Here is a 27,919-nt window from a genome sequence, read left to right as displayed (position 1 = left end):
GTCGCTGTGGTGGGAGGAGGAGGGAACGATAATAACGGGAGGAGGGCCACCGCGGGGAGAGTATCAACAGCAGGGCTCAAACTAAACGTGTAGTATGCTCTCTTTCTGATGGATCTTGCACCTGTTTGAGGATCAATGTGCTCCAAATCGACCGAGAGCCTTTCAACTTCTTTCTGAACTCTGTTATAAACTCTCCCGCACGATTAAAGGCACTTTGAGGGAGTTTGGACTGAGAAGATTGCGCACATTTAAAAAGAAAAAGAAAGCCAGTGCTTGGAGTGTTTAAATGGACTTTAAATGGACTGATGTCGGAGTCATGAGGGTGGCATGGGTTAATGGATTTTATTGAAGCTGCGAAGAGTTTTTTTTAGAAAGTCTGAGCACCATGGATGTCGAGGAATAACAAGACTTTCTTTTGATCCACGCTCGGACTGAAAGAGGGAAAAAAAATGTGACCACCTGCCTTCTTCTCCCAGCACCTTCTTATTTTTCTTTTAAGTCGTGTATGTGTGTGTGCGTTTGTGGTGTTTGATCTCTCTGAAGAGAAAGGAATAGACGGATAAACTGGGTCTGTAGTAGGAGTCTAAAAGAAGAGCATCAATGGACTGAAACACTGCACTTTCTGCTTCAAGTGAAAAGTGCCTCAAGCAAAGGTAAGGAGCTAGGCGGGCAGAGCTAAAACATCCTCCGCAGGCTAGTCAACACCAAACATCCTGTAGAAGTTTCTTTGTACTAAATCAGCACAGCTTGAATAAGAATATCTGTGAGATTTCTGTCGTCTTAAGGCCATATAACAGGAGCCTTTTGGTTGGTGTTTAAAGTACTCCATTTGGTTCCTTTTGTTATGATTATTGTAAATTTTTTTTAAACTAGTAATTTTGCCATGGTTAATGCCTAGTTTCCAGTTAAAAAATACTTTTGCGATAACACTGTGCACAGAGTCATCTTTGTGCAGGATTTGTTTATGTTTTGGGTAGCACATGCAGCACTTGTAATCCCCGAATGAGTGTTTCCTTCATGTTAAAGCATTATGAATAGGTTTCACACGTTGTAATGACCCTTAAATCAGCACTGTTCCAGTCAAAATACGTTTTTTTGGTTTGTTCTTTATTTAGGCCCCCTCGTCTTAGGTGGCATCGGCTCTTCTGAGTCAAACAAAAGGTGTACCTGTTTTGTTTCATATAGCAAGATGGGTGTTGACATAAAGGGCTGTGCATCAAAATTTACTGTAGGGTGCAGCAGTACAGTGGCTTATGGCTTGGTGTTTGCCGTTTTATTTTTGGACTAGTTTATCAGGGTGATGCATGTTATGGGACAGAACCTAGTAGTTCTGTCTAAAGAACCTCGTCGTTTTGTGCTAAAGAGTGCAGCAGCCCTGTGCTTTATACATAATATACAGTGTGTGCTTTGTTGTTTCCCTTCCTTTGTTTTTGTTGTGCTTGCTGATTGGTAAAAAGGGAGGTGCATAGGGGTACAGATCACTACTGATGCCTTGTAGTCCCCTCTGTTAGAAAATCACTTTAAAGATTATGCTTGCTTTCAAATTGGAAAGAAATATATGTGCTATTTCCCCCCAAAAAGCACACTACTCTACACTACTCTGCTATTTTCACATGCACTAGTGTTTGCAACAGCGAGGTTTTTTTTGTTTTGTTTTTAAATTGCTTTTGCATTATTTACACTGAGGGAGCACTAAAAGCAGTTTTGCATTTTACTGCTAGAATCCTTAAAGTCTATGTTCAGCAGTCTCAGCTTAACAAAGTCTGTGTGTGTCAGATCCCAGCCCGGGTGTCATTTTACACACGGATATCCCCCCATAATTCAGCAAGCCTTGACATTTTACTGGAATATTGCATTGTTCAAAACACTATGTGGCAAACTGTCCCCTGTAGGCAGATTGTCAGGCTGCAGGAAATTGATTGCACCGAGGAGCAAATTATTCATGAGTCGAAAGTGGTTACTGAAAATGATTCTGTTATTGTGTGTAAGATGGAGCGTCTGCTCCTCCATGGTGAATTTAAGCCTGTGACAGTACTGAGGGATATACAGGAAAGTACATGTAGTAAAGCATAAAGATTAAAGAGAGGGTCTAATAAACTATTTCAAGCTTTGCAGTGTTTCATATTTGGATGCTGTTGCATGTAATAGATCTCAATTTTGACAGCTTTTCCTCTAAGCAGAGAAATGAGCAGCATGCCATTAACATACTGAAAAAGGCCAGTTCTGTGGACGTCCTTTGAGTCTCATTGATCTCCAAGTTAGGCGTGTGCTTCATGGCTGGACCCCAGAGTTTGTGACCTTTGCTTTTAGACCATTGATTTCTTTCACTGTCTTGTTTTGAAAGAAACTTTATGGGACTGACCTGGTCATGAAAGTTTGTTGGGGGGCAGGGAGACTTACAAGAGTGATGTTAGATGCCTTGCTTTACTCAGCACTTACCGTTCCCCTGGAATGTCTGAGTGAGTATTATCCTAGGATAAAACAAAACATGAAATTAAACCACTCATGCATGAAGCAGTAATCTGCAGCAGTATTTGGCTGCTGAAAAAGTGCAGAGTAAAGGTAATACTGTTTTGATGTGCGACTGAAAACGTTCAACCACGGCAAGCAAAGTTTTTCCTGGCTCGGAACGGACCTTTGGGAGAAGAGTAAGCATGTAAGCACGAACGAGCTTGTGTTACCTTATTTGACAGAAATCTAAGAATTTTCTTGGTATTTTCCAGCGTTTGATAAACACAGATGTCCTGTTTAGCAAAGGAAACCCTTATTTAAACAAAGTAGTGAAAAAAAATATTACAGTGTTGGGAGTGGGGGTTTCCTTTGGATTTGGATAAAACTTGTGGATAAAAACAACAAAAAGCTCCCTGTGCAGGAAAAACCCTGGTTCAGTTATCAGTGTTTTTGTGCTAGGTGTTAGGTTACTAACGATTACTATGTTAATCCATATAAACTAGGCTTTCCCCGAGAGCACAGGACTCTACTCTCGTGCCCAATGTGTGCTAAGCTCATTTCCTTTAGTTAAAGTTAATGTCAATACCATTTCTGAGCTTGGTTACAGTGCCAGGGACAAAATCCATGAATCGATCGCTACGCCGTGCGTGCTTGTCCAACCAGTCTGCTTTGGATTACTGATTTTTCAAACCCATTCCTGCGTTAATGATGGTTCACATCTTTGTTCTGGATGGCTGCGTGTTATTTTTACATCTGTATCAGAGTCTTGTGCGTACCTGTTAAAGTTTCTCCTTGAGCAACACTTGTAGTTCCTGCTACAGGCTGGTTTGTGCTGATGCCACGACCTGTCAGGATTAACAAGGATTACTAAGAGAGTAATGCTGCTGCTTATCAGGCCTGTATCTGTCACTGGCATCACTGATGGATCTGCTTAGGTACCGGTGGATAACGCTCTCACACCCATTAGGTCAGGAGTTCACTTTTTGTGACAAGTTTTAACACGAGCGTCACAGAAAACATCAGAGAATATGATAATTTACTCGTCATTTATAGGCCGAAAAAAGACAGCTGAAAAGATCACTTCATTACTCATGGTTACTCCTGCGTGTTTAAAAGTGCACCTTTCTTTTTGTGCATTATTCAGCTCATGTCTGAATAACATAATAGTGTGACACAGATGACAGCCATTGGAAGAGCTCACGCCCACCAGCTGTTACAGTTGACAGGTTGACATCAGCTTGCATTTACTGTTGATGTCATGTCAGATTTCAGACATGTTCGTTCATCCGTGAGAAATGGCACCCTTTTAATGCTTCTTATATTATTAAATATGAATTTGGAGGGTGTGAGGGTCTTTGATTTTACTTTTTGAGTCAAGTACCGGCGCTGTAGTTGTTACTACAGGTTTTGCAAAATTTTGAAAGTTAGTGGAGATCAGAAAGACCTTGAGCAAAACCCCTTGAATAAACCCCAGGTTACCTGGGTTTGTCAAAGCATCACGCGCCTACTTTTTCTCCACCAGAAGAAATTATAGAATCCCAGACGGCAGACTTGTGTGACTTGGCTTACCAGTGATTGATCACTGAACAGCTAGATGACAGACTGTCCTTGATTTGCCTCACGAATTTGATCTCTAATTCAATTACACTATTAACACTCAAAGCAGCAGGGCGGGATTAGACTGGGTGTTACAAATGGCCTGTCCAGAAGGCTAAGTCATGACTAGATCCAAAGCAATCTGTGTCAGTGAAATCCAGCATACACGCATACACGTTACAGAGCCGACAGTCTTATGCTGAAGCTTGGTTTTTTTATTTTTATTCTTGTTTTGTCTTCTCTGTTTTCTTTTTCTAAACACACAAAGGTTGTATTTTTCTTTAGTCAAGCTGGCTTTTCATCCCCCGAGAGGTCACTACTCTCATGATGAGTTAGCGTGTAAGACGTTTTACATGCAAGTATACTAATGTCTGTGCTTTTACTGTAGAACAGGAGCTGTTTTCTTCACACGTTAGTTATATACGTGAATCATGGTTGCTTAAAGGTAGTAATTGGCTTAGTCCAATGAGATAAATAGAAAAAGTTCCTGTGGTTAAATGTTTAGTGGCTTGTTTCAGTTTAAGTGTACTCATTTTAACATCTGGGCTCCCTTTGAAGCCCTCTCTGTTCACATGCCAATTAAATGGCCTTCCTCTGCTCCACTGCCTGAGGAAATAATCTGGTGTCCTCCTGCACCTGCAGACAAAGCCCCCACCCATCTGCCCCACAGGCTTCCCCTGTATGTGGTTGTTTCCACATGAAAGTCCTATATCCCGGTCTAGGAGCACATGCAAGTTAGGACGTATTTATTAGTTTTTTATTTTGTCAAAGTAACTGTGGAGCTGGTAGATAAGACAGTCGAGTGGTGCACAAACACTTCCCACATTTGTTGGCTGTCAGAAGTGACACAAAAAGAACAAAATCAGTGTCTTTATTTCTTTAATCCATTGTAAGAGTGCTGTTTATCCGTCACCCCTACTGACCAGCATTATTCCCACAGTCAGAGTAATCCGCCCTTATTTTTAGTGCACTGAAATTATTTTGTCATCCAAAAACTAATGACTATTTCCCAGACTTGCCCCTGACCACCCTCCTCTTCTTTGCTTGTGCAACCACATTCTTGCCTCTCTGTTTGCTTTAGAAAGGTGCAGCATAAAAGTTATTACTACTACCGCATCTCTCCCCCGGCTCAGCAGAAACGTTGTTGGTGTTGGTCAAGTGCGAGGAGATAAAAGCATCTTTGTGCTGTTCTATTCTGGGCTGTTTGTTTGCTCATGTGCCGCCAAGAGACTAAAGGTCTCAGTCAAATGAGTCAGACGCCCTGTGTTTCTGCAGTGAATCTCTGGTTGTAGCAGCGGCCAATATCCAACACCTCGCTGCTTTCTAAAAATACTCTCCGCCTTATATTACCTAAATGAACTTAAAGTAATAAGCTGGTATTAGGAGTACTGAATGACTTAAGGGAAGTGTGCGAAGGCTTCCGTTATGTTTGAAGGTCAGCAACTTAAACTTGTGCCTGCAATCCAATTTGAAGTAGAGGGCCTTGTGGTTCGCTCCAGCTGTTCTCTTTGTTCACTGGGAAGGAGGTCGGCAAGTCGTGAAAAAGTCCGGTCTGTGAGGCTTGTGAAAATGAAACAGTGTTAACAATATAACATCTGGAGCTGGGCGGTGCACCTTTCAATATTGCTCGTCTAACCTGTCAATTGCTGTTGGCCTATTTAGCATTTGACGAGACCTTCTGGATGAGCTGGACCAATCACAAGGACCAGGTTAATCTGTACGTACACCTAGAGTCTTGTAAAGTCCTTCTCTGTGGCCACACATAAACACACACATACACACACTTTGGCCTGTGCAATAAAACATCTACAAGATTCAGACTCCAAGCAATTGCCCTGTCTATTTGTAGCACTTGTTGAAGTAGCTTATTTACCTTAATCCAACCACAGCGCACACGTACAATTTTCCCCAGGACGATGTGTTTTGAAAGAATATGGTTATTTATAAACCAAGAAGCATCTGGAATGCAGTGCAGTTGTTGGCTAATGAGTTGATGTTAACTCGAGGGGTGGGGGGATTACATTTATCTGAGGGGGGATGTGAGGAATGTACTTGTGCAGCGGGGGGATCTGTGAACAGTACAGAAGTATTCTGATGAGGAGTAATCGGTATGTGTGGTCTTCCTTTTCAGGTTGGGAGATGTGTGAAGGAGTGTGACGGACGGCCATGGGACTGGAGAGACAGTGGCTTCAGGCTGTCACCACTGCTGTAGCCATTTGTCTGCTAAGTAAGTATGCCAATGCAAATACTGAGCCATTGCATATATTAACAGTGCATTTGTGTATTTTATTTCTCCTTGTTGAGCTTTCAGAGATTTTTTGCCTTTGGATTTCTTAGAATAACCCCCCAATACACCTGAACTGTCGTGTCATGAATTGAGCAATTTTTCAGCACACACACAGGAAAAGCAAACAATTGTAGATCTTTTTTCTGCTAACGTGATAAAACTGATTCCAAAATATGAGGCCCGATTATGCAACAATGACATTGAAACATTATTTAACATGTCCACATAGAGCTTATGTAGTATTACTGTACAGATTAACAGTGATAACAGTCTTCTTTATTGGATCACGCTTCTTCATCGTGCTTCACCGTTTTGCTCCTTATCGCCAATCTTTAGCGACTGAAATCTCTTTCACGACACTCTTAATAACACTTTTACCTTCAACTTTAAATTTCAGCTTCAATTTTAATTTGTTGAAAGTGGTAAAATGTTTGAATATTTACTCTGTGGCAGGGCAATGGAAATAACAGCTGGTTGTCAGAGAAAATGAGATTGGAGAGGTGATCATAAGATGTTTAAATATGCATATGCTGCACATTGCTTTGGACAGTTGTGTCCTGTCTTGGAACAAATGTAACTTTTCCTAACATTTGCTAATGTGAAGCTTAGTTTGATAATACATTTTCAGTCAATACTGCCTCCTTTGTTAAAAAATAGGCCACTTTATGTTAACTTCTTCATTCAGACCCACCCACAACACTGATGGATTGAGTCTTGGCATGTGCACGTACAGGGCTTGTTGCACACGAGGTACTGAAGTGAAGTGTTGCCACACTTTTGTCTTGTAGTAAGAGGAGTGCATGTCTGTGTGTGGTTCACAATACTACAGCAAGTAGTAGCTATCACTGCCCTTTGCTCTCAGGCTCAGAGAGAGAGCTTGTATGTATTTATTGAATGTATTTATTGAAGTGTAGACCATTTACCAAACACTTTTTTTGCGAGCTGAGTAATGGACAGAAGCGATATGCAAAGGCATAATCTTGATGCTGAAAGTGATACTTAAATGTTACTCAGTCTGATCTTGTGAGATTGCTGCTGTGGCTTATATGGGAAGCGACCAGGGTGCACACTCAAACATAAAGCTGATACATTCATATGCCAGCAGATTAATGGAAAGGAGTGCTTGTCTGAAAGGGGATTAAGCCAACCAGTTGTTTTGCTCCATTTTGCAGTTTGTTTACATATTTTCACCAAAGTTGTTGCCAAATCTTTTACCTGCACTAACAAAGCTCGGATGCTTTGCAAAGCAGCTGGCATATGCTCCTGTTTTGTTTCTGCACGCAGTTTGAATGACACCATGATGACTATGGCACTGATCCAATTCCCTTGTGCTAGAGAGAGTGAAGAGGAGGGGTTACAGCTCAGACATGAGTGGACGAGAGAGAATGGGGACAAAATCCAACTTAAATAATATCTCTGGGTGTGGATTTAGATCAATCCTGGATTTATGCTACCCCCCAACCCTCAGCACGCTTCTGTGTGTGCGTGCTTGTGTTTGCAAGGGGGAGTGATGGTGGTGGGATTGATTGTGCTGGCCCATAGACCATGTGTGGACCCCAGGGGGTAGTGGGAGGTCGACTGGAGCGGCCACAGAGCGTCCTGCTGCCCTGCATCAGAGTATCGCCACCAACCCCCACCCTCTGAGATTAAAGTAATCACCAGGCCAGATGAGTAGCAGAGCAAACACTGGCACCCAGTCGCTCACACACCCACATGAGCACATGGCAGCAAAGGGAGATGGGATAGAGACAGGAGAGACTGCTCCAGGTGTCACTAATGGGATTGCTTTGTGTTTGCAGGCTTTGCAGCAATACGATCTTGTCACCAAATGGCACATGGATGTTTTACATGCCCTCAGATGGCCCGGCTTTTAACAGTCTGGGAAAGTCATATGCAATGTCCACTTCAGAAGAGCATTCATGACACTGTTATGACTCTTTCCACCAGGTTTTCTCTGTCAGGGCCTCTCGCTGCCTGTGTGGTCACAAACTCTTGTCTTCTCGTCCCTCAAGTTCCCCTCAACTTCTTATCATAGCAAACAATTTTCACAGAAACCAATGACCAGAAGATTTCAAGGAATGTTAATTTAGCTACTTTGGTAGCCATTACTCACTTCAACAGGCCTTGAGCTGCATGATTTATGTGTTTACTCAGATGTGCGCTGTTTTATGGACTTTGCACTGTCAGAAAATGTCTGCAGGGAAACGAGTGCTTTATCCCGCTGATATGCTGTTGTCTTTACAGGTGTGTCTCAAGGTGCAGCATCGTTGGTTCGTGCCCGAGAGGGGAGCTCCGCAGAGTTAAGCTGTAGCCTTGCTCCTACATCCAGTGAAGCCACCACCCCAAGCCTCTTTCCACTACATGTGGTGGAGTGGGTGCGCCTTGGTTACAGCGTTCCTGTCCTCATCAAATTTGGAGTGTATGCTCCTCGTGTTCATCCCAACTACAAGGGTAAGCTTTATTCGGATCTGCTCAGTCATGCACTCCTTTCAGGAAACTGATGAAAGACTTATTACTTGGTTGACAGCGCAACCCCCTGAAGTAGAGGTAGATTCCCTTGAAGACCTCACGTCGTGTAAATCTTTCTTCGCCTGCTTTTTGTGGTTCCACTCCCATAAGTGAGCTTTAAAAGCAAGTAGGAAATAGAGAAAAAGCCAACAACGTAAAAGTCTCTGATCAGCGGACAGATTGCTCAGGTCGTGTTTCAGAAGACTTTTTTTGTGAGGGGAGGGGGTAAAACTTCCTTAGCTCATTTGTCTTGTGTGGGCAAAGATAGACATAAGGAGGTTACAGTGGTATTTTTGAACTACTGGGGAGGGGAAGTTTGGATCAAACAATACCCTAAAAAGATAATCCGTCCAGAGCACGGTCCCTGTAATTACAGCTGGTGTTCAGTCTGTGTGTTTCCAGAGTGCAGTTATACTGCAGAGGAAAGGGGAAGGATGAGAATGGATGTGTTTTAGTGGAGGCAGTAAAGGGTGGGGGGGTGGGGCAGCTGAGCAATAACAAGGGGGGTACCAGTAACGCTGCTCACAAGGGGATTAGGAGTGTAGGTGGGGGCTTGGTGGTCTGATGACAGTGTTTTATTAGTATGCTGAGAGGTGACCCAGTAAGGGGAGATTGTTGTGCTGGAAGGAGGATGGATGAAGCAATCGGAATAATGGGAGTTTTCTTGCTGGAGCCCTATAATCCTGTCATTGTCTACCAGGGGACAAAAGACAAAAAAGGGGTATCACAACCTCCCATTGCTTTGCCAAAGCCAACAGGACTAGTAGGACACCCCAAATCCCATGCAGTCCCAACTAGGTCACAGAAATGTACAGAGAACCTCGCTGGATTTGTTATGTGAGGACATACAGGAGGTGCTCAGAGAATCAAGCTGCTGATTTAGAAACATGTTTTCAGCTTTGGACGACTCTAGAACCCCACTGAACATTTACAGCGGTCGAAGCACAAATCATGCTCCCACCCCCCAACCCCCAAAACATGCAATTGGACTAAATATGTTTAGCGGTCTTGTAGGCCGTTAACCATATTATTGTTTAGGAGCAGCCATCTGATACACATGCAGCCATAATGAAGTAAAGAATGCAGCAGAGACGTAGCTCAGAGTTCAAGAATGTTTAGGGGGTGTCTCCGTGTTTCTGGCAAATTCACCCGTTGCGTGTACTTGTCTGGTGCGGGCTTTTCCCCCACTGCATTAGATCCTCATACCTCCCCTCCCACTGAAGGCAGATGGCAGCATGTGAAGCGTGTCAGTGTTGTGGGTCTAATGTATTCTACTCTCAAATTAAAAATGTTGTGGGATTTCAGCTTTAACCACAAGACGGTGAAGTCGGCCACCATTTCCTGGTCTTTGTCTTGGCTTGTTTGAGGACAGGAACAGGAGAATGAGGATGATTTAATTTTAAGGCTTAAGATCAAGAAACGGTTAAGAGATCAAGATAATGAATTATGGGGAAAGAATTACATTGTTGTTCAGTATTTGCAGCATAATGGCCACTTCCATTAGAGCTAAGTAAGGTATCAGACTTGAATTTGTAATACTAAATAAGTATTTAGTGAAGAAAAAGCACTACCAATGGGCTGTCTGCCCTTTGTCTGCTGCTTTGTGTCAAGCTCACTGAGGCTATTAACAATTTTAATCTGGGCAAGTTGTATCTCCATTTCCTTTTTCATCTCATTAAACCACCATCTTTTTGATAATGATATCAGGTGTCTCTAAGATTGCACTCTGCATTTGAGGAGTGTCCCAACTAGACACCAGCCTGTCCAGGTCTCAGAGACCATCTCTCGTGTCCTCTCGAGAGAATATCCAGTTCGTGCCGCTCACTCCTCTGCCTCTCTGTTTCACACACAGCATGCCATGGAGATCTGAACATTAGTCAGCTCAGAACAAAGAGCAAACAGCCAAATAAACTCTGACTGACACGCTGCTGTTATATTTGTTGAGACAATATGTTGGAGTCTTGTGGTGTCAGGATGGTTTACCGTTGCAAGTCTAGATCAAATACGTCCTGTGTGCTGAAGTAAATGAGTGGCGATTGTGAGCGTGGGGGGGGACTCTGACCTGAGGTTAGAAGGATAATAGGCAAACCCCGAGATCTCAGCAGGCCTCCATCACACTCTCAGTGTGACCTCGAACAGTGGAGAAGTTAAAGCCTGCATTTGTCACACACACACACGAGACAAGTTTTTATACCCGAGTATGTACAGACAGTCTTTCCCCTGATAAACTTATATGGAATTTCATATTAACTCACTGAGCTTTAGCAAACAACGCTCTGTTTGAGAACTCCAAAAGCAGAAAATAGATCACTGAAATGTGAAACTGAGGGCTCCATGATCTTCAACCAGTTTTTCTGCTATAACTAGACCAGCGTGATGAACAGCAAACAATGGCACAATAGAAGAAGAATACATAGCTGCAACTTGGGGATTTCATGTTCACGAGCTTAGAGCAGCAGGCCACCACAGAGGCCCTGTTACCTCATACCTTAGGTTAGGCAGCTAGGCACATATTAAATCTGTGAGATACAGTCCAAGGGCTTCAAACAGCTTCCATAAAGACTTGTAGGGGAATAGCTCAAGTAACCAATGCTCACTATAAGGAAAAACTTCAGCAAAATCTGGTTTTCTACCTGCAACTTTGCCTACAACAAGTTTGATATTCACAAATTATGGCATGTCTAACTGAACAACTTTAAAATTTAACAACTGGCAATTATTAACATCAGCGTTATCTCTTCCTGAACCGAAAACAGCTCAAGATCAACTTCTGCACTGGAAAACAGCCCAAATACATCTCACAGCACCGACCTACGGATTTTAATTTCAGAGATTTTAATATTAAAACTAATACTTTTTCTTTGCGATCATGTGTAAGAGCTAATGCCTGTGATAAGTTGAGTTCCCATTGTAGTGAAATTCAGCACGTGAGCCGTGTGTGCTCGCTCGGCCAGAGTTGGGCAGAACAAGAGGGACAGAGTTAACTGTAATCTATCTCACGACAAAGAGCTATTCATAAGAGGGTTTAACTGATTAGGGGGACAGGAGGATTGAAGAGAGAAATTTGGGGGAACGGGAGGGGTGAGCTGTCAGAGGCAGGGGGTCGGTCTCAGACTTATGATTGTATTCAAATCAAAACACGTCCCACAATGCACTTCTGCCCGGCTCTCTTATGCACATACGAGTAGACAAAGAAAAGCAGCGCTGGTGCTTCTCCAAACAGAATAATCTTTCTTCCTCACTCGCTATTGTCTGGCATAAAATTCACAGTACTCCATGCATTACTTTGTCAGTAACTTCCAGTGGGAACTCAAAAGGCTAAAAATCACATGTTGGTTCATTCTGCCGGAACAATTAAAACCTTGTGCCGAGGCTACGGTAGTCACAACAATAGGCAAAGAAAGTGCTGTGCATCATAAATGTAAGTGTGAAATATGATGTGTTGCACTGCAGAGGTTTCACTTGCAGAAAAAGATGCATTAATCTAAACAGGAGATCAGATCAGTGAGGTGAAGCCAGCTACCGGCCAGTGGCATGGCTATAAAAGAACAGTTGCGCCTAACCTGCCACCCACTAGGCGAGAACCTGACAGGCTAATATGAGCAGGGTGCGTTTCGGAGCTTCAAACAGCGCTGCTGGATTAGCGTTTCCATTTTCTTCCCATTGGCTGCACTGCAGAGCAGCTCAACCTGTTGGAAACAAGTGCTCATTTTAAGATAGACTGTAGCTGTCATGCGATTGCTGCTGGAGCAAAAACAGTGAGGAGGAAGAGGAAGAGGAGGAGGAGGGTTGAGATGAGATGGAGGAGCAGTTATGGTTTCAGCAATCCTCTCCCTGAGTGCCATAGAGCCTAATCATGTTTGTCTCTCGAGGACTCGCGGACTTTGCGCTGATGTAGGACCAGGGAGAGTGATGAATGGCGTCTGTTGGAGCACAGAGGTCAGGAAGGTCAACCTCTCATTGGTTGCCTGTGGATTATTGATGAACCAAATTCGACTAACCTCTCTGTAACCTCTTGCTCAGTTCCTCTGGATTTAATAACAGGAAGTGTTTTTCACTGGTGTGGTTTATAATTTTCCCAGGTTTTGTATTCAGCTGTTGCAGAATATGTGCATTGTGTCTGAGAGAGAAAATCAGCCTTTCAGTGAACATCCTTAGGGTAGAGCACCTGCCGAGTGCCATCTGAGATTTCAGTTCACGTCCGAAGATGCAACATTCATATTTAAATAAAGCAACATTTGTCACGCAGCCTCCGTGTGTGCTCGGCCTCTTTTTGTGCTTCTCATTCATTTCTCTCACTCTTCCTTCTGCTCTTGGATGTGACACAAGATCCCCCGCCCCCTTCCAATTGTAATTTCTCAAATCTGTGACAGTACAATCCCCCCTCCCTCCGCTCGCATGATCGACCCGTGTTTGGCCGTGGCGTGTTTCTGCAGCAACTGAATTCAAATCTAAACCTACAGCCCATGCTTTTCTTGGTCTAGTCTCTATGGTAACCTGAGAGAATGGGGGGGGCTTCCATGTCTTTGTGGTGACGGATAAGAGGGAGGCTACGGGAAAGGGTTAAGTGTTCAGCAGTGAAACCCAAATTTCCCTGTGTAGACTCAGGGGGCAGGGCACTCAGATTTTGAAAATCAACATGTGTACACACCCACGTGTTTCTGCAAGATCAGTGCCCGGGGCAGACGGACACGTTATAGCACCAAATCAGATGGATTTTTTTAAGTATCCCATAAGGTGGAAGTCAAAAAGAGGATGATGCTGCGCCTTCTCTTGTCCTGCAGTTGCTGATTAATTGCAGGTCTAATTAGAAAAAGTGGAAAAGGAAACAAGAAGCTCGGGAGAGGATCCTAAGGATCAGGATAGGAGAAAAAATACCCAAAGTTATCCTGTAGCTGTTATCATCTAGCCCTGCCCAGTTGTTTGAAAGATGCTGAGCTGAAATCAGAGGTATTCATTTTATGGAGCCTCTAAGTAACACTTGCCTGTCTTCTGGGAGGTCAGTCAATCATTAAACCTAGCTATTTAGCACAGCAACTGCCCCAGTCAGGAATGCAGGGTTAATTGTTAGCCATTGTTGCCTGTCTTTACTCTCAGTGTGTGTTTCACCTAGTCTTTAGGCCATATACAGAGTTAAATGACTTTCATAGCTGCCAGGCTCTCTCCAGACGCTGCTGTCTGGAGAGAGCTGGTGTGAATAGTGACGATATTGTATTTCTTGCGATATTGTTGCTTCAGGGTTGCAGGGCATTCAACGATTCTGTCCTGTTGAGCTGGAGAAGATGATATCTATGCTGGCTGCTACTTTTCTTTTTTTTTTTGCAATGCTTTACTATTATTACTTTGCAGAGATGATTGATTATGACACTTTATCTAAGCAACGTGTTAGGAGCAAGCAAGAATTACAGGACGCTGGACACTGATGGGTCACTGTTTACTTTCAAACTGCTTTGGCAGGGCCTGGTATGAGCAACGTGTGTGTTTCCTTCCTGCACGCATCCTCCTGTCTTTTAAAACTCTGTGATTGAAGGGCAAGAAAAGAGTTCATTGAGAGACTGAATAAAAGGAGGGGGTGTACCCTGAAACCAGGCTGCAGTCACCAGGCAACCAGCAGATCAAGTTTCAAAGCTTGACAAGGAGTTGTAAGAAGTACAGAGAAGAGGAGAGGGAGCAGAGCAGGGGCTGTGTGTGACAGGAAAATGTGTGTGCGTGCTTGTGCGTGGATCCATCTGCCTTTTAATGGCGTTCACACACGAGTTCAGAGCGTGCATCTGCCAGGCCCTTACATTGTTTACTACTGTCCATTGCCCCCGCCTAACAAAAAACGGCTTATTTTTATCACACACTGCGGTGGGTTTCTCCTTTAAGCTTAAACTGCATTCAAGTATTCCTGGCATACTCATCTTAGCTCTCCACTTCACCAACCAAACCCTAAATGACAGGACAAAATCTGTCATCTTGCACATCGTTATAATCATCACTGTAGTGATTAGTGTCTTTCAACTCTGTCTCAGGGCCACTGACTTCTCATCACTTGAGCTGCAAATTTTCTTAATTATTGGTTTTGTTACTCGCTGCAAACATTCGAGCTACAGTTGCTCTTCGCACTGTTCGTGGGTGTGTCTGTGACTTTGATCGTGCCCATTGTGACACTGGGTCCTGAGCATGATAAGCCCTTTCCTGCATATGCTGACTCTGCCTGTCTGCTTGCGTGTATGTGCTGACTCTTTCTCTGTCCCCCTCACCCCTCCTCTCACAGGCCGTGTGTCTCTGACCCGGGGCGCCTCTCTGCTGATAGAACGGCTGACCCTGGAGGACGAAGGCTGGTTCGAATGCCGCATCCTGCTCCTGGAGAGCAAAACCGACGACTTTCGAAATGGCACATGGACCTTCCTCTCCATCACAGGTGCAGCACCGCAGGGTTTTGGGGACTCGAGAGCTGCTCCTTTCGTTGCTCATCACTGGCACTGTCCTTATTTAGAACAGCTACAGCATGGGGCCTGGCTTGGACTCTGAAGGCCCTGGCAAGCTGAATAGTGTTATTCCAGTGTATGAAGAGGTTCTAAGTGACATACCTTGCACTCAGTAATCACATCATGTCTGTCTGTGCCTAGCCTGCTGTGCAGTAAGGCTGGCTTTTAGAATGGCACTGTATCCTTGGTTTGTGTTTTACATGCAAAAAGCTTTTAACCCACGTACATCTCCGGCTCTCTCACCTGCACTGGTTATGTTGTGGAACACTTAGAAGTTAAAATGAAAGTGTGACGTGAGTATTAGATATGATTGTAAGCCTACATCAGGATCGACGTCAAGGCTTATTTTTGGAACACAACAGTGTTGCATTGTGCATAAATTGGAATCTGTTTAGAGTATTAGACACTGACAGTGATGATATTTTTAATGCAGAGATTGCATATATTTTTCAGCATGGCAGTGTTGTGTAGACATATGTGCCTCTGTCTGCCAGTTGGGCGCTTACTAGTTATTGTGCTACAATTACAACGTGTCTAGCTAAATATATTCACAGTAACTTATGAAAATCTCTCCTTGTCGCCACTTCATATCCATGCCTGTCTCCACACACTTGTCAGAGCCTGAAATGACTTACCACTGAGTTCTAATGTAGTTTTAGAGGAGCCACAGGTGGTACTTCTAAACCACAGCAAATCATATCTGTTCCTTTGGATTAGCTGTTGGAGTAGTTCTCCATTTTAAAGTTCCTTTATGTGTCCTTTATGAGTATGTGGATGAAAATAAGTGGTCTATTTGATCTGTCTTTGTTTCAGCTCCACCCGTGTTTATTAAGACACCGCCAACTTTTGTGGAGGTTCTGCTCGGTGACTCGCTGACTCTCAGCTGTGGAGCCCATGGCAACCCTCGACCAACTGTCGTCTGGCATAAAGACGAGAGCCTAATTGAGAAACATGAGAAAATAAAAGTGAGGGGGATTAACAGATGGCATTTTCAGTATTCTAATTAAATACTTAATAATTAGCATTTTCTGCAGGAGTTGCAGCTTTGATTTTTCTTTGAAGCAACCTGCTTTGTTGTTCTCTTCATCTCTGCCTCATAGTCTTCCTCTCCCGTTCCATCTTTGTCTTTGATCGTCTTTACCTTGGCCTCTTTTCAGGTGCTCAATGGTAGCTTGTCTTTGGCCTCTGTCACACGAAATATTTCTGGAGTTTATAAATGTCACGTGTCCAACTCAGAGGGGAACCTCACCCACTACACGCAGCTGCAGGTCAAAGGTCAGTGTTTAACAATAAGTCATTGTAGACAGGTGTAATCTCTGCCTACCTCACGATAAGCAACAGCACAAATCATGTTTAGTGAAATTGTCAATGTATATTTTTTTACAACACTTAAACATGCTGCTTAAACCATGGATAAATATAATAGTGTATAGTGCCACCTACAGTCTTTTCCTTGCATTGCAGCAATTTAACAATTAAAAAAAAAAGTTCTCCCGCCATCATCAGTTGTCCATTAATTCTGGTCATTCTCGTCTGTCTTGTGCTTTGTACAGGCCCTCCAATCATCCTCATTTCCCCAGAGGACACCACTCTCAACATGTCCCAGGATGCAGTTCTGCAGTGTCAGGCTGATGCCTACCCATCAAACCTGACATATGAATGGTTGAAGCAAGGACAGAATGTTTACCATATTGAGTGAGTCCATCATTTCAAAATATCCATTAATATTTTTAAAACAGCCCTCGGACAGATTGGCGACCTGTCTACGGTGTTCCCCGCCTCTCGCCCTATGGCAGCTGGATAGGCGCCATCCCCCTGTGACCCTAAATTGGTTAAGCAGAAGAAAACGGATGGATGGGTCTCAATGCAGAACCTTTTAAAATTAATAATATTTTAGTTGCTTCAGCAAAGTGTTTTTGTGTCAGTTATTTTGAACGCCTCTTCAAATGTTTATCTTTTTGGTTTCAGATCACTTAAGTCTCGAGTGAAGGTTTTGGTGGATGGAACACTTCTTATCCCTAATCTCATCCCGGAAGATGCTGGAAACTACACCTGTATCCCAACAAATGGGATACTGAGCCCACCCTCAGCCTCTGCCCATCTGAAAGTTAAACGTTAGTCTCTTATCCTGCTGGCATTTTTGTGGTTGCACTTCAGAATCAGAAATCAGAAACTTTATTGTCATTGTCATGAGAACAACAAAATTAAGAATGGTCCCCGATCATTGCATCATCCCTAGCAATATCAAAATATAAATAAAACAATAAAATTCAATAAATAAAATAGATAGAATACTTAAAATACTAATAAGATATAACAGTAAAACATTCACATACATTCCCACACACATGCTTCAGACCGTGCATAGATTAACACAAGAGTGGCGTGATGGACATTTTTTTGTAGTATTCAGATGTGTTATTGCAGTTGGATAACAGCTGTGTTTGAGTCTATTAGTCCTTGCTCTGATTGCCCTGTACCGTCTGCCTGAGGGCAACAGTTCGAACAGGGAGTGGCCAGGATGTGAGGTGTCTTTTATGATGTTTTGGGCCTTTTTAAAACAGTGGGCGTTGTGTAGAACTTCCAGTGTGGGGAGAGGGCAGCCAGTGATCTTTTGGGCGGTGTTAATGATCCCTTGGAGTGCTTTCCTCTGAGCCCCTGTGCAGCTAGTGTACCAGATGCATATGCAGTAAGTTAGAACACTCTCAATGGTGGCTCTGTAGAAGGACACCAGCAGTCTCTGTGTGATGTTATTCCTCCTGAGAATTCTCAGGAAGTACAGTCTCTGTTGGGCCTTTTTCAGCAGCTCGGAGGTGTTCACACTCCAGGAAAGGTTCTCCTCTATATTGACTCCCAGGAAGCGGAAGCTTGCCACCCTTTCTACACAGTCCCCATTTATGAATAGTGGTTGGATCTCTGCCTTTTTCCTTCTGAAGTCTATTATGAGTTCTTTGGTTTTTGAAGTGTTGAGGAGGAGGTTATTGGCCTTACACCATGACGTCAGCTGCTCCACCTCGTCTCTGTACATAGACTCGTCTCCCTTGGAAATGAGCCCCACCACTGTGGTGTCATCTGCAAATTTCACAAAGATGTTGCTGTGGTGGCGAGGAGTGCAGTCGTGTGTGTAGAGAGAGTAGAGCAGTGGACTGAGCACACAGCCCTGGGGTGAGCCAGTGCTGAGACTCAGGGCTGAGGATGTGTGATGGCCAACTCTGACTCTCTGTCTACGGCCCGAGAGGAAGCTATTGATCCACATGCAGGTGCTGTATGGAAGCCCCAGGTCTTGTAGCTTGGCCACCAGTTTGTGTGGAAGGATGGTGTTAAAAGCTGAGCAGTAATCCACGAAGAGCATCCGCACATAGCTACCATGCTCTTCCAGGTGAGTTAATGCAGCATGGAGTGCTGTGGCTACAGCGTCTTCCGTGGATCGGTTTGCTCTGTAGGCAAACTGGTGTGGATCCAGGCTGCGGGGCAGGGCTGCTGTGATGTGTCTGCGGACCAGCTTCTCAAAGCATTTCATTACCACTGGGGTGAGTGCCACCGGTCTGTAGTCATTCAGGCCGGTGATGTGGGGCTTCTTAGGCAAGGGGACTATGGTGGAGGACTTCAGGCAGAGTGGGACAGTCGCCTGTGCGAGGGATTACCAGCGTTCCCTGTGAAATGAGCACTGTAGTAATTTTTTGTGAGTGATTTTTCTTCTGTCATTTTAGATCCTGCGCGTGTAGGCCGAATGCTGCGGGAAACATATTTGCCCGTAGGCATGGAGGGGGTCATTGTCTGTCCTGTCCAAGCCGATCCCCCTGTGCTGTACGTCAACTGGACCAAAGACGGGAACGTTTTAAATCCTGATAATGTAAGTCATGCGCCATGAAATTGAAATGTTTCACTGAGTAGAGATTTTCACCAAAGGGAGTTTGGAATCAATCTTTGTACCTATCCAGTACCCAGGTTGGATGGTGAACTCAGAGGGCTCAGTATTTATAGCGACAGCCAATGACAATGCTGTGGGTATGTACACCTGTACGCCTTATAACAGCTATGGCACCATGGGGCAGTCTGAACCCACCCGTGTCATCTTAAAGGTAAGGCTGTTGTTCTCAACTCAAGTCTTTAGTATCAGGAAGATGATGCACACTAATTAACGGGCAAAAGTAAAAAGGCTCTTTCCGTCCTCCAGGACCCACCATCGTTCCGCGTGCCTCCTCGACCTGAGTATTTCCAGGAGGTGGGCCGGGAGTTGATCATCCCCTGTGAAGCCAGTGGAGACCCTGCTCCAAACGTGACATGGAGCAAGGTACGGGAAATTCTCACGGATGCAGCAACGCGTACGTATTAATTCCTTATTTTAACTAATCTGTGTCCTCCCTCACAGATTGGCCCTACGCCTCGCTCCCCATACACTGTGTTGGCTAACGGCTCCCTCCTGCTGCAGCCAGTTAGTAAAGATCACCACGGGGGTTGGGAGTGCCTGGCCACTAATCGTGTAGCCACTGTCAGTGCAGGCACAGTGGTCATGGTGCTGGGTGAGTGATCAACCGCATCTCTGCAATAAATATGTGACTCCTGCATTCACTGAATTCAAGTGTACTGCCAGCAGTTCAAAGTGACGTTCTCCTCCTCAGGCACCAGCCCTCACGCTGTGTCCTCAGTGTTTGTCACCACAGAGGTGAACCAGGCAAACGTGTCCTGGGTGCCAGGCTTTGATGGTGGATTCACCCAGAAATTCACTGTCTGGTCAGTGACATAAAATACATAAAATATCACACAATAGTTAGATCCATTTTTTTTTTGACTGTTTTGTTTTTCTTCCAGGGTCAAGCAGGCATCCAGGGGGAAACATGAATGGGCGTCTTTGCCAGTGCCAACATCTAAAAACTACCTGCTGGTGACTGGGCTACTTGCCGCCACTGGCTATCAGTTCAGCGTCCTACCTCAGAATAAGCTCGGCTCTGGACCTTTCAGCGAAATTATAACTGTGCGAACTCAAGGTTTGTACAACTGAACTTATGCTTTGGGTTTGATTACCTCTTACACTTTTTACTACGAGTATTTATAAGTATTAACTTATACTTTGCTTTCTTACCAGCTGTGCCAACAGAAGCTCCTACAGCTGTCACCACTCTCCCAATTCTGGATCCTCCCATATTCCTGTCAGCCAACCGGACCGAGCAAGGCGTTCTGCTGCGATGGTTTCCTCCCGAAGCTCCATTTTCTCCACTGACAGGTTATGTACTGCAGGCCCGCAGGGATCAGGGGCAGTGGGTCATCCTCACCAGCAACATCAGCGCCAATCAGAGTGACCTGCTTGTTCAGGGACTGCTGAGGGTAAGTTCTTATACTTAATTGTTTTATATGAAATTAAAGTTATACTGATTTTTTATGAAAAGCCACTCTTTAAATGAGTGCTAGTTTATGTCTATAATAAAAATCCTGATCCGTCTCTCTCAGGACTCGAATTATGATCTGAGGCTTATGTCTCGCTGCAATAAAGTGCTCAGTGAGCCCAGCGAGTCTGTCAATGTATCCACCATCGGTATGTGGCTTTGTACAAATTACTAAAAGCATTACACCCCTCAAGTTGATAACTGCTGGAATTAGTGGCCTCTGACTGGTCTGATTACAGGGATGGAGGTTTACCCCCTGCGCCCAAGTCTCTTGGAGGTTATCCCTGAGCCGCTGTTGGCTGGTGTGTTAGCTGGAGTGTGCTTCCTGTTTGTGGCCATCGTTCTGTCTTTGGTGACAGCATGCTACATGAGTCAGAGGAGACAGCGCCGGCGCAGGAAGAGAAGACAAGGTAAAGTGTGATTTAATCATACAAACACAAGTTTTAAATTTGAAAGTTTGAGCACGTATACTTTTCCCAAGTTTAAGTTAATTATATGATTTGAGAGTTTCATCCGTGCTGGTGTCTGATATTTTTTCCTTTCCTTACATTTTGGCAGATCTGCCATCTGCACTTCAGAAGAGCACATCTCAAGAGTAAGTGTAGGAATCCCCCTATTTATATTGTATTTGAAATAGACCACATGCAGTAATATTTATTTATGGTGCTGTTGTAAAGCTTATTTTCTAATTGATATATGATTATTATGTGCATGTGATAAAACGGTAAAGGCAGCTATTTTTATTCTCTGTTACCACGGAAGAAGCTGAGCACAATCTTCAGCTTTAATCAACTTTAACAGCAATTTATTTCCTGTCTGACTTTCTCAGAGTTCGCTCACCCCCTCGCAGTCCAGACAGTGTCCTGAAGCTGAAGCTGTGTCCACCACTTCCTTTCTTTCCCAACTCGTCCTGCTCACAGTCCGATCGATCCTCGTTTGACAGGGGAAGTCACGGCGAATACCACGACCAACGGAAGCAACTCTTGTCCAATTCTTCTCCGCCACCTCATTACACACTCTTTGAGAGTCACCTGGGGTCTCAGGCGCCCTCACCAAGTGCTCTGGAGTCCATTTCCAGAGGTCCGGATGGACGCTTCATTGTCCAGCCACTGCCAGAGGGTTCTAGTCCCTCGAATAGAAAACATTTAAAGAAGACTGTCCTACAAAGTAATGGTGGAGCTGGTGGGGCAAGTGGCTCAGGAAGCAGCAGGACATCCTTTAGGGACTCTGCAAAGTCGAGCATTTTAAGCTCAGAGAAAGATGAGAGGAAGGATTCTCCTCTCACGGTGGATGTCCCGGAGCTGAGCAGGCCTCCTTCCTCCCCTGGAAGAGTACGGGCCATGGCCAGAAACTTCTCCCGTCATGGCTGCTTTTATTCTGATGACGAGCAAAGCTCAGAGGCTCTTTTAGAAAGAGCCAGCTTTTATTCAGACAACAGTGAGAAGAAATCCAGTGATCCTCTGAGGAGGTATCGCATGACAGGACACACAGAAGACCTGCTGCCCTCCTTTGGAAGGAGGACAAAGCTTCTGGATAGAGACACAGACAGGCCGCAGCCTTCAAGCTATGAGCCTATGGAGAGTCAGTTGACTAATAACAGCACCTTAGTCTCACAACTTGACAGTGAGCTGGAGAGGGATAACATTAACAAGTGTGTCCAGCTGGCAAAAGAGAGGGAAGAAATGGAGAGAGAGCTAAAGAGCTATACAGCTGAGCAAAGAAGTCGAAATCGTGGGAGAGATGAACATCAGACTAATAAAACAGAAAGTCCTCAGAGGGATGAGCCTGAGTCAGAAGAAGAACCTGTATGGAAACCACAAGATGTTAGTATCAGACAGAAACATAGGCCTTTGGGTCAAACAAGTCGCGTGTCTGACTATAGGAGAGCGTGCTACTTTGGCAACACAAGCAGTCCCATGGACCGGCTCCCCATGTCTCGCATTCAGTGGGACATTAGCCCTGTAACATCTGTGACCAGCCTTATTCCTGTACAGACTCCTCAGGAGACCGCATCGCCCAGGCCACGGCGTCCTCGCCTCTGTAGAGAAACCACCGAGGACTCGCTTGCTGTTGATTCATCACGGTCTCCGGTCACCCAGAACACCTCTCTCCCCACAATCTCCCCTGATGTTACCAGTGAACCCCCTTCTATGTGTGTCGACGAACCAGATCGAGCGCGGTCACTGAGTCCTCAGGGAAATCCTGATATATACATGAAGTCCATCAATGAGCAGGACATAATGGAAAAGACACAGCATGAAGATATTGCAGGACGGAGGTCAAGGCATTCGTATGCTTATGGAGGCACTCATCTCTGGGAGACAGCTGCCAAAAGTCCTTCATTAATGAGTGAGAGGCCTGAAAGTTCAGCTTCTTCACCTTGTAATCAGCCTGAGAGACCTGCAGACACAGACTACACATCCACAAGGGATCCCAGTACCTCCAGTTACTCTACTTTGCCTTATGAGCATCACAAAGTGGGGCCAAAGGCTAAAGGGAGAGAGACTCCAGTCCAGGATGACCGACGAAGTCCAGGATTTTACTCTGACTTAGAGAAAGAAGGAATCCGAGCACGCTCCCGGAGGAGCGACAGATGCCTTTTCTCTGACAGCCCTAGCCCCATATCATCCTTAACTCTCGTGGAAGAAGCCGAGAGCGACCAGTCTCAATTTTCTGTCCCCAGAATGTCAGACTCCTTCAAGGCCAAGCCCACAGCTCAATCTCCCAAAATGTCCCCACTCCAGACAAGTGCAATTCTCGAGTATCTGAGCCTTCCTGGTTTTATTGAAATGAGTGTGGATGAGCCTGTGGAAGAAGTCACAGACAGCAAAGGGGAAAACTCAGAACTAAAGCCAGAAAAATCAGTGGTGGCTAAACCTGATGTAGTTCCTAAAAACTGGGAGGTTCATGTTCAGGAAAACCGTGAAACTGGCTCAAACCAAGAAGCGGTTTGCTTTAAACAAACTCATTCTGCAGGCGCTGCTGAGGCCAGCTTTGACACTAGTAAAAAACAAGATTATGGACGTTCCCGCCATGGGGAAGCTAGAGTAAGATTTCCTGATGACCCAAAACCATTCTCACCCGGCCCAGAAAAAACTAGCAAGCAGCTCTATGATGAGAAAACAAAGATTCATGTTGGAAATAAGAGCACATACAGGCCCGAATCCAGACTTGGGTCCAGGTCAGCTCACACCTTGTACAGTGCAGCTAAAGGCATGGCGGATATAGTGTCAAAACACTCGCAGAGTTTTGTAGACAGTAGTGAGTCTTTATCAGAGCAATCCCAAAGACAAGCTTCTCAGGGCAGCAGGACTAATAACATTGTATCGCGTATAAATCAAGCCCCTGTGCCATTTCTAAAGAAATCCTTAAGCATAGGTCCCTGCAGGACTCTTTCAGGTATGGGACAGCCTCGTCCTTTTCTAAAGAAATCTATCAGCCTGGGCCCACAGAGGTGGGAGCACTTTGAGAGCCCAAGGACTTATATTTCTGAGAGATGCTACTGGGATGAATTCCCAAACCCAGACGTCAGGGTGAAGTCCTATAGTTTGGGTCGCACACCGCCTTCCCTCCCCAGGCCAGGCCCCTCCTGGAGGGAGTATGTCCCGTTCAGGCGCCCCAGCATGGGCAGCTTAGAGAGGCCTCATCACGCACAAAGATCTTTAGCTAGTCCTTCCTACCTCACGCCTGCTGCGTATCTACCCAGACAAACCTCAGTCTCCCCACTGATGGAACCCTCCGATCCACGACGGCAAGCTACCGTTTTCCCAGAATCCTCCAGATGGTCCCCCACTTATCCTGAAGCTCTGAGGTCTGTCCAACATAAATATGTCCCCATGCCCTCCTCTATCCCCATCCCCCACTACCAGCACCAGCACTGGGCAGGATCCAGAGGGGATGGCCTGAAACCCATGGACTCAAGGAGAGGTCCTCCGAGGTCCTACCTGCCCAGGGGCATTAGCTGGCCCTCACCTTACTACGCCCCTTTCCCACCACGAGAGGGAGAGATCTACAGGCATCCTGACAGGATGATGGGGAGGGGAGGGGAGACCGAGATCCGGGAAGGCAGAGAAATCAGGGAGGGGGGCAGGGCCAGTTATGCCAGTCAGAGCAGTGGTAGAGGGAGTGCTGGACTCTTCCGGCAGTCCCTGTCCATCACTCCCACGCTGCTCAGCTCCCCAGAAACCACAGAGGAAAATGAGCGTCACAGAGCTGACATGGATTTGCCTGAGAGGAGAGCGAAAAGGTGAAACACCGTCACACCTGAAAAAGCAAAACAAACTGGAGCGTCCTCACGGCTGAAGGACTTCTTTCTGTTGCCAAAATAACATTAATATTGTCATTTTACTTGTTGGTAATTGCTTTTATTCTTACCACCTTGTTTTGTGTGTCTAGAAGGAACACATCAGTAGATGAGAGTTATGAGTGGGACTCTGCTGATGCCTGTGTGGACTCTGAGGTCCTGGAGGCCACAAAGTTTGATCAGTCACAAACAGGTTTACAGAGAGGCAGTCGGGATCAAGCCGGTGGCCTCCAGGATCAGCGGTTCAAAGGTGACTATTTCTGTTACTTTTCTTCTTTATGTTGCATGTTTCCTTATGAGTGAAATGCTTAGGCAGGATTCACACGGATGTGTTTCATGCTTCAGTGCTCTCACTTTTCATGCACTTTGATATTACCCCGACTAATTTGCTAGTTAAATTAAATCTGGTGACATCACATGTTGCCAAACTAATTATGGATCCATTGCTTTGCTTTTGAAATGCCAGTGCAGGCGTCACATCACATTTATTCCGATTTTCCAGAAATCGTGTTAGGAAAATATCCTGAGAGAGCGATGTGCCCGTTTGTGCAGTTCATCGTCAACAAAAAGAAGAAGTCCATCATTGTATTGAATAATTAACCTCACCTGCAACCACTTGTGGCAGATGACTCAGCCAGGTGGAGGTTTCTTCCTGTTAAAAGGGAGTTTTTCTTTCCCACTGTCACCAAGTAGTTTTTCACAGGGGTCATGAGATTTTTGGGGTTTCTCTCTATTATTATAGTGTTTTTATCTTACAATATAAAACGTCTTAAGGCGATTATTGTTGTGAATTGGCACTATCTAAATAAAAGTGAATAGAACAAAGTTTATAAGAGCCAGCTGGGAAACAACCACCGTCAAGCACTGAAGCAGCATATCCATGTGAATCCTGCCTTACAGTGATGGCTGCATGTGTTCATCCTGTGCCCTCGTGCTGTGATTATTGTGAGCTTGTCCCATGACATGCCCATCCATGCATTTCCTGTGCCTCACCTCACCCACCCCCCCAGGCCCGTCTCCCTCAGTCAGCCCGCCAGTTTTCAATCCACCTCGATGCCAGTTCAGCCGCTCTCTAAGTGAAGCACGTTTCAACGCTCTCCGCCTGGAGTACGAAGAGTACAGGCGTGCTCAGGAATCCATCTGTTCCCGTGAGCCCTGCGTCACCCCTGGCCACGATTCAGACTCTGACTCCAGCTCAGCACTGCTCTAGCAGCTTAACTCGGTCCGTTATTCTGCCTGCCCTCTCGCCTTCTTCCTCCTTTCTCCACCTCTCACTGGTCGCCTTGCTTGCACCATCTTCTTGCCTGCTTTCATATCATTGATGTGCAGTGAAGTTGTGCTTGATTAAAACGTTCTGATTATATTTAAATTCCTTTAACCTGGCCCTTCAAGGTTCGTGTAATGCTAAACTCCTGTGTTTTTGTCTTTCACAGGTACCTCTAAGGGAGATATCAAATAGCAGTTTTAATGAATTAACGACAGCGCTGTGGTCACCACACAGTCACACCTCACTGGAGCTTTGTTATGTGAATCCTCTTTTAAAATGGACATTGCTCATCAAATGTAAGACAGCAACTCTTCGGTTGTTTTTGGATTGCGTATTCTTTTTCTTGTCTTGTTGTTCCATTGTGCTTTGCATAATGAAGCTGAAAAGGAATTATTTATTTTTCTTACAAAGTGCGTGCAGCTGTGTTTGAGGTTTTATTTTGTAATCTTGACAATCAGGCCCAAAGGAATGAAAAGTTTAGGGAGGCTTAAAATTTTTTTTACAGTCCACAGCTCAGAAAGACCTGCTTTATAAAAGCAACAGCCTGCTACGTATTTGGACTGTTTAAGACGCTCCTTTAGTAAAAAAAAAAAAAAGGGGGAAGTTTGAGCAGTGTCTGTGTCTCTAATGTCGCCTGTGATACCAATCAAACAGCACTAAAAACAGTTTCTTCCCACTCCCACTTAATGAGACTAAGTACTTAAACAATAATAATAGTACTTGCAGTTTAAATAATGCTAAGGCTTCCTGCAATTTGTGTTACTGATCCTTTACAAGAATTTGCTCACTTCCTGCTATGACTCGCCCTTTGGTTGCCTAAAATTATGTGTCCCACATATTATCTGTCCCAGTAACATCCTCCCATTGAGCTCTTATTAATCAGTTCACCTAAAATCTTGCCCCTGTATTTGTTAAAAATGTATAAATGTTTATATATAGTTTATTGTGAATGATTGAATGTTGTATTGTGTACAGTCCTCTTCAAAGAAAAACGCTTCTTTACTCCACCTGAGTCAGTCAGACTTTACCTCTGCGATTTATGAATAACAGATACTGTAAGACTTGATAAGATACACAGGGAAATTTATTTTTGCCTTATTTTATTCACATCACCCTGAATGACAGTGGAGAGGTTTCGAGTGGCGGGATGTATTCAAACAAAAACCGGAGGATTCACACTGATCGAACACCTTCTCCTCACACAATGAGTATTTGTGTATATTTATTGAAGCGACTTACGATATGCAACGATGTTTACAATTCACATCCTCGATGTGAAGGCAGCACTGTGAATATTTCATCGACTTCTGATTCTGTATTTGAAGTCTGTTATGAATTTTGTGCCCGTTTTTTTGTTTGTTTTGGGGTTTTTTTTTTACCGAACAGAAGACGCTTTTGTACATCACCTGACAAACAGAGATCTAAAGAATATCTTTGTAGCTATAGTTTGGGATTTGTACTATATTTACTTTCCTAACCCAGATGAAAATGCATTTCTGACGATGGCTTTGGAAGCTCTGTATAAACTGGAAATTTTTATATCTTACCACCTGGCTGTTTTTTGTCATTTTTATATGTTTGTAATGAATAAATTGTTTTATTCAGAATGCATCAGACTGAAAGAGTGTTGACTGATTTTCTTTTCTAGAC

At 44.5% G+C, this 27,919-nt stretch overlaps 1 protein-coding gene across 2 annotated transcripts; it reads left to right on the top strand.

Moving 5' to 3' along the window:
- The first annotated feature begins 29 nt into the window (after positions 1-29).
- Positions 30-27,879, top strand: LOC146656846 (uncharacterized). 2 transcript variants are annotated; one of them, XM_085424620.1, is made up of 22 exons: positions 30-653; positions 6,179-6,274; positions 8,579-8,785; positions 15,102-15,248; positions 16,129-16,280; positions 16,473-16,590; positions 16,869-17,010; positions 17,284-17,429; positions 19,026-19,168; positions 19,257-19,397; positions 19,493-19,609; positions 19,688-19,838; positions 19,938-20,049; positions 20,128-20,303; positions 20,402-20,640; positions 20,764-20,848; positions 20,939-21,109; positions 21,258-21,294; positions 21,529-24,945; positions 25,095-25,252; positions 26,013-26,224; positions 26,436-27,879. In XM_085424620.1, exons 2-21 carry the CDS (start codon positions 6,214-6,216, stop codon positions 26,210-26,212), a joined length of 6,120 nt encoding a protein of 2,039 aa, XP_085280746.1. In that variant the 5' UTR covers positions 30-653; positions 6,179-6,213; the 3' UTR covers positions 26,213-26,224; positions 26,436-27,879. The 2 variants fall into 2 exon arrangements, with proteins under 2 accessions (XP_085280746.1, XP_085280744.1); XM_085424618.1 differs by lacking the exons at positions 30-653; positions 6,179-6,274; positions 8,579-8,785; ... (4 more) ...; positions 17,284-17,429; positions 26,013-26,224 and having other exon boundaries at positions 18,892-19,168.
- The last annotated feature ends 40 nt before the right edge of the window (positions 27,880-27,919 follow it).

The sequence above is a fragment of the Rhamphochromis longiceps genome, linkage group LG12, assembly GCF_057381845.1.
Source record: "Rhamphochromis longiceps isolate RC_006_pf linkage group LG12, R_longiceps_female_GT1.1, whole genome shotgun sequence".
Classification (NCBI taxonomy): domain Eukaryota; kingdom Metazoa; phylum Chordata; class Actinopteri; order Cichliformes; family Cichlidae; genus Rhamphochromis; species Rhamphochromis longiceps.
Note: the sequence above shows the minus strand (reverse complement) of the source record. Positions and strands in the feature narration are given on the sequence as shown.

Coding starts and splice junctions, on each gene's coding strand:
- LOC146656846 (XM_085424620.1), top strand. CDS start 6,214: ATGGGACTGGAGAGACAGTGGCTTCAGGCTGTCACCACTGCTGTAGCC. Junction 20,641..20,763: donor TTGTTCAGGGACTGCTGAGG/GTAAGTTCTTAT, acceptor CGTCTCTCTCAG/GACTCGAATTATGATCTGAG. Junction 25,253..26,012: donor CCAGGATCAGCGGTTCAAAG/GTGACTATTTCT, acceptor CCACCCCCCCAG/GCCCGTCTCCCTCAGTCAGC.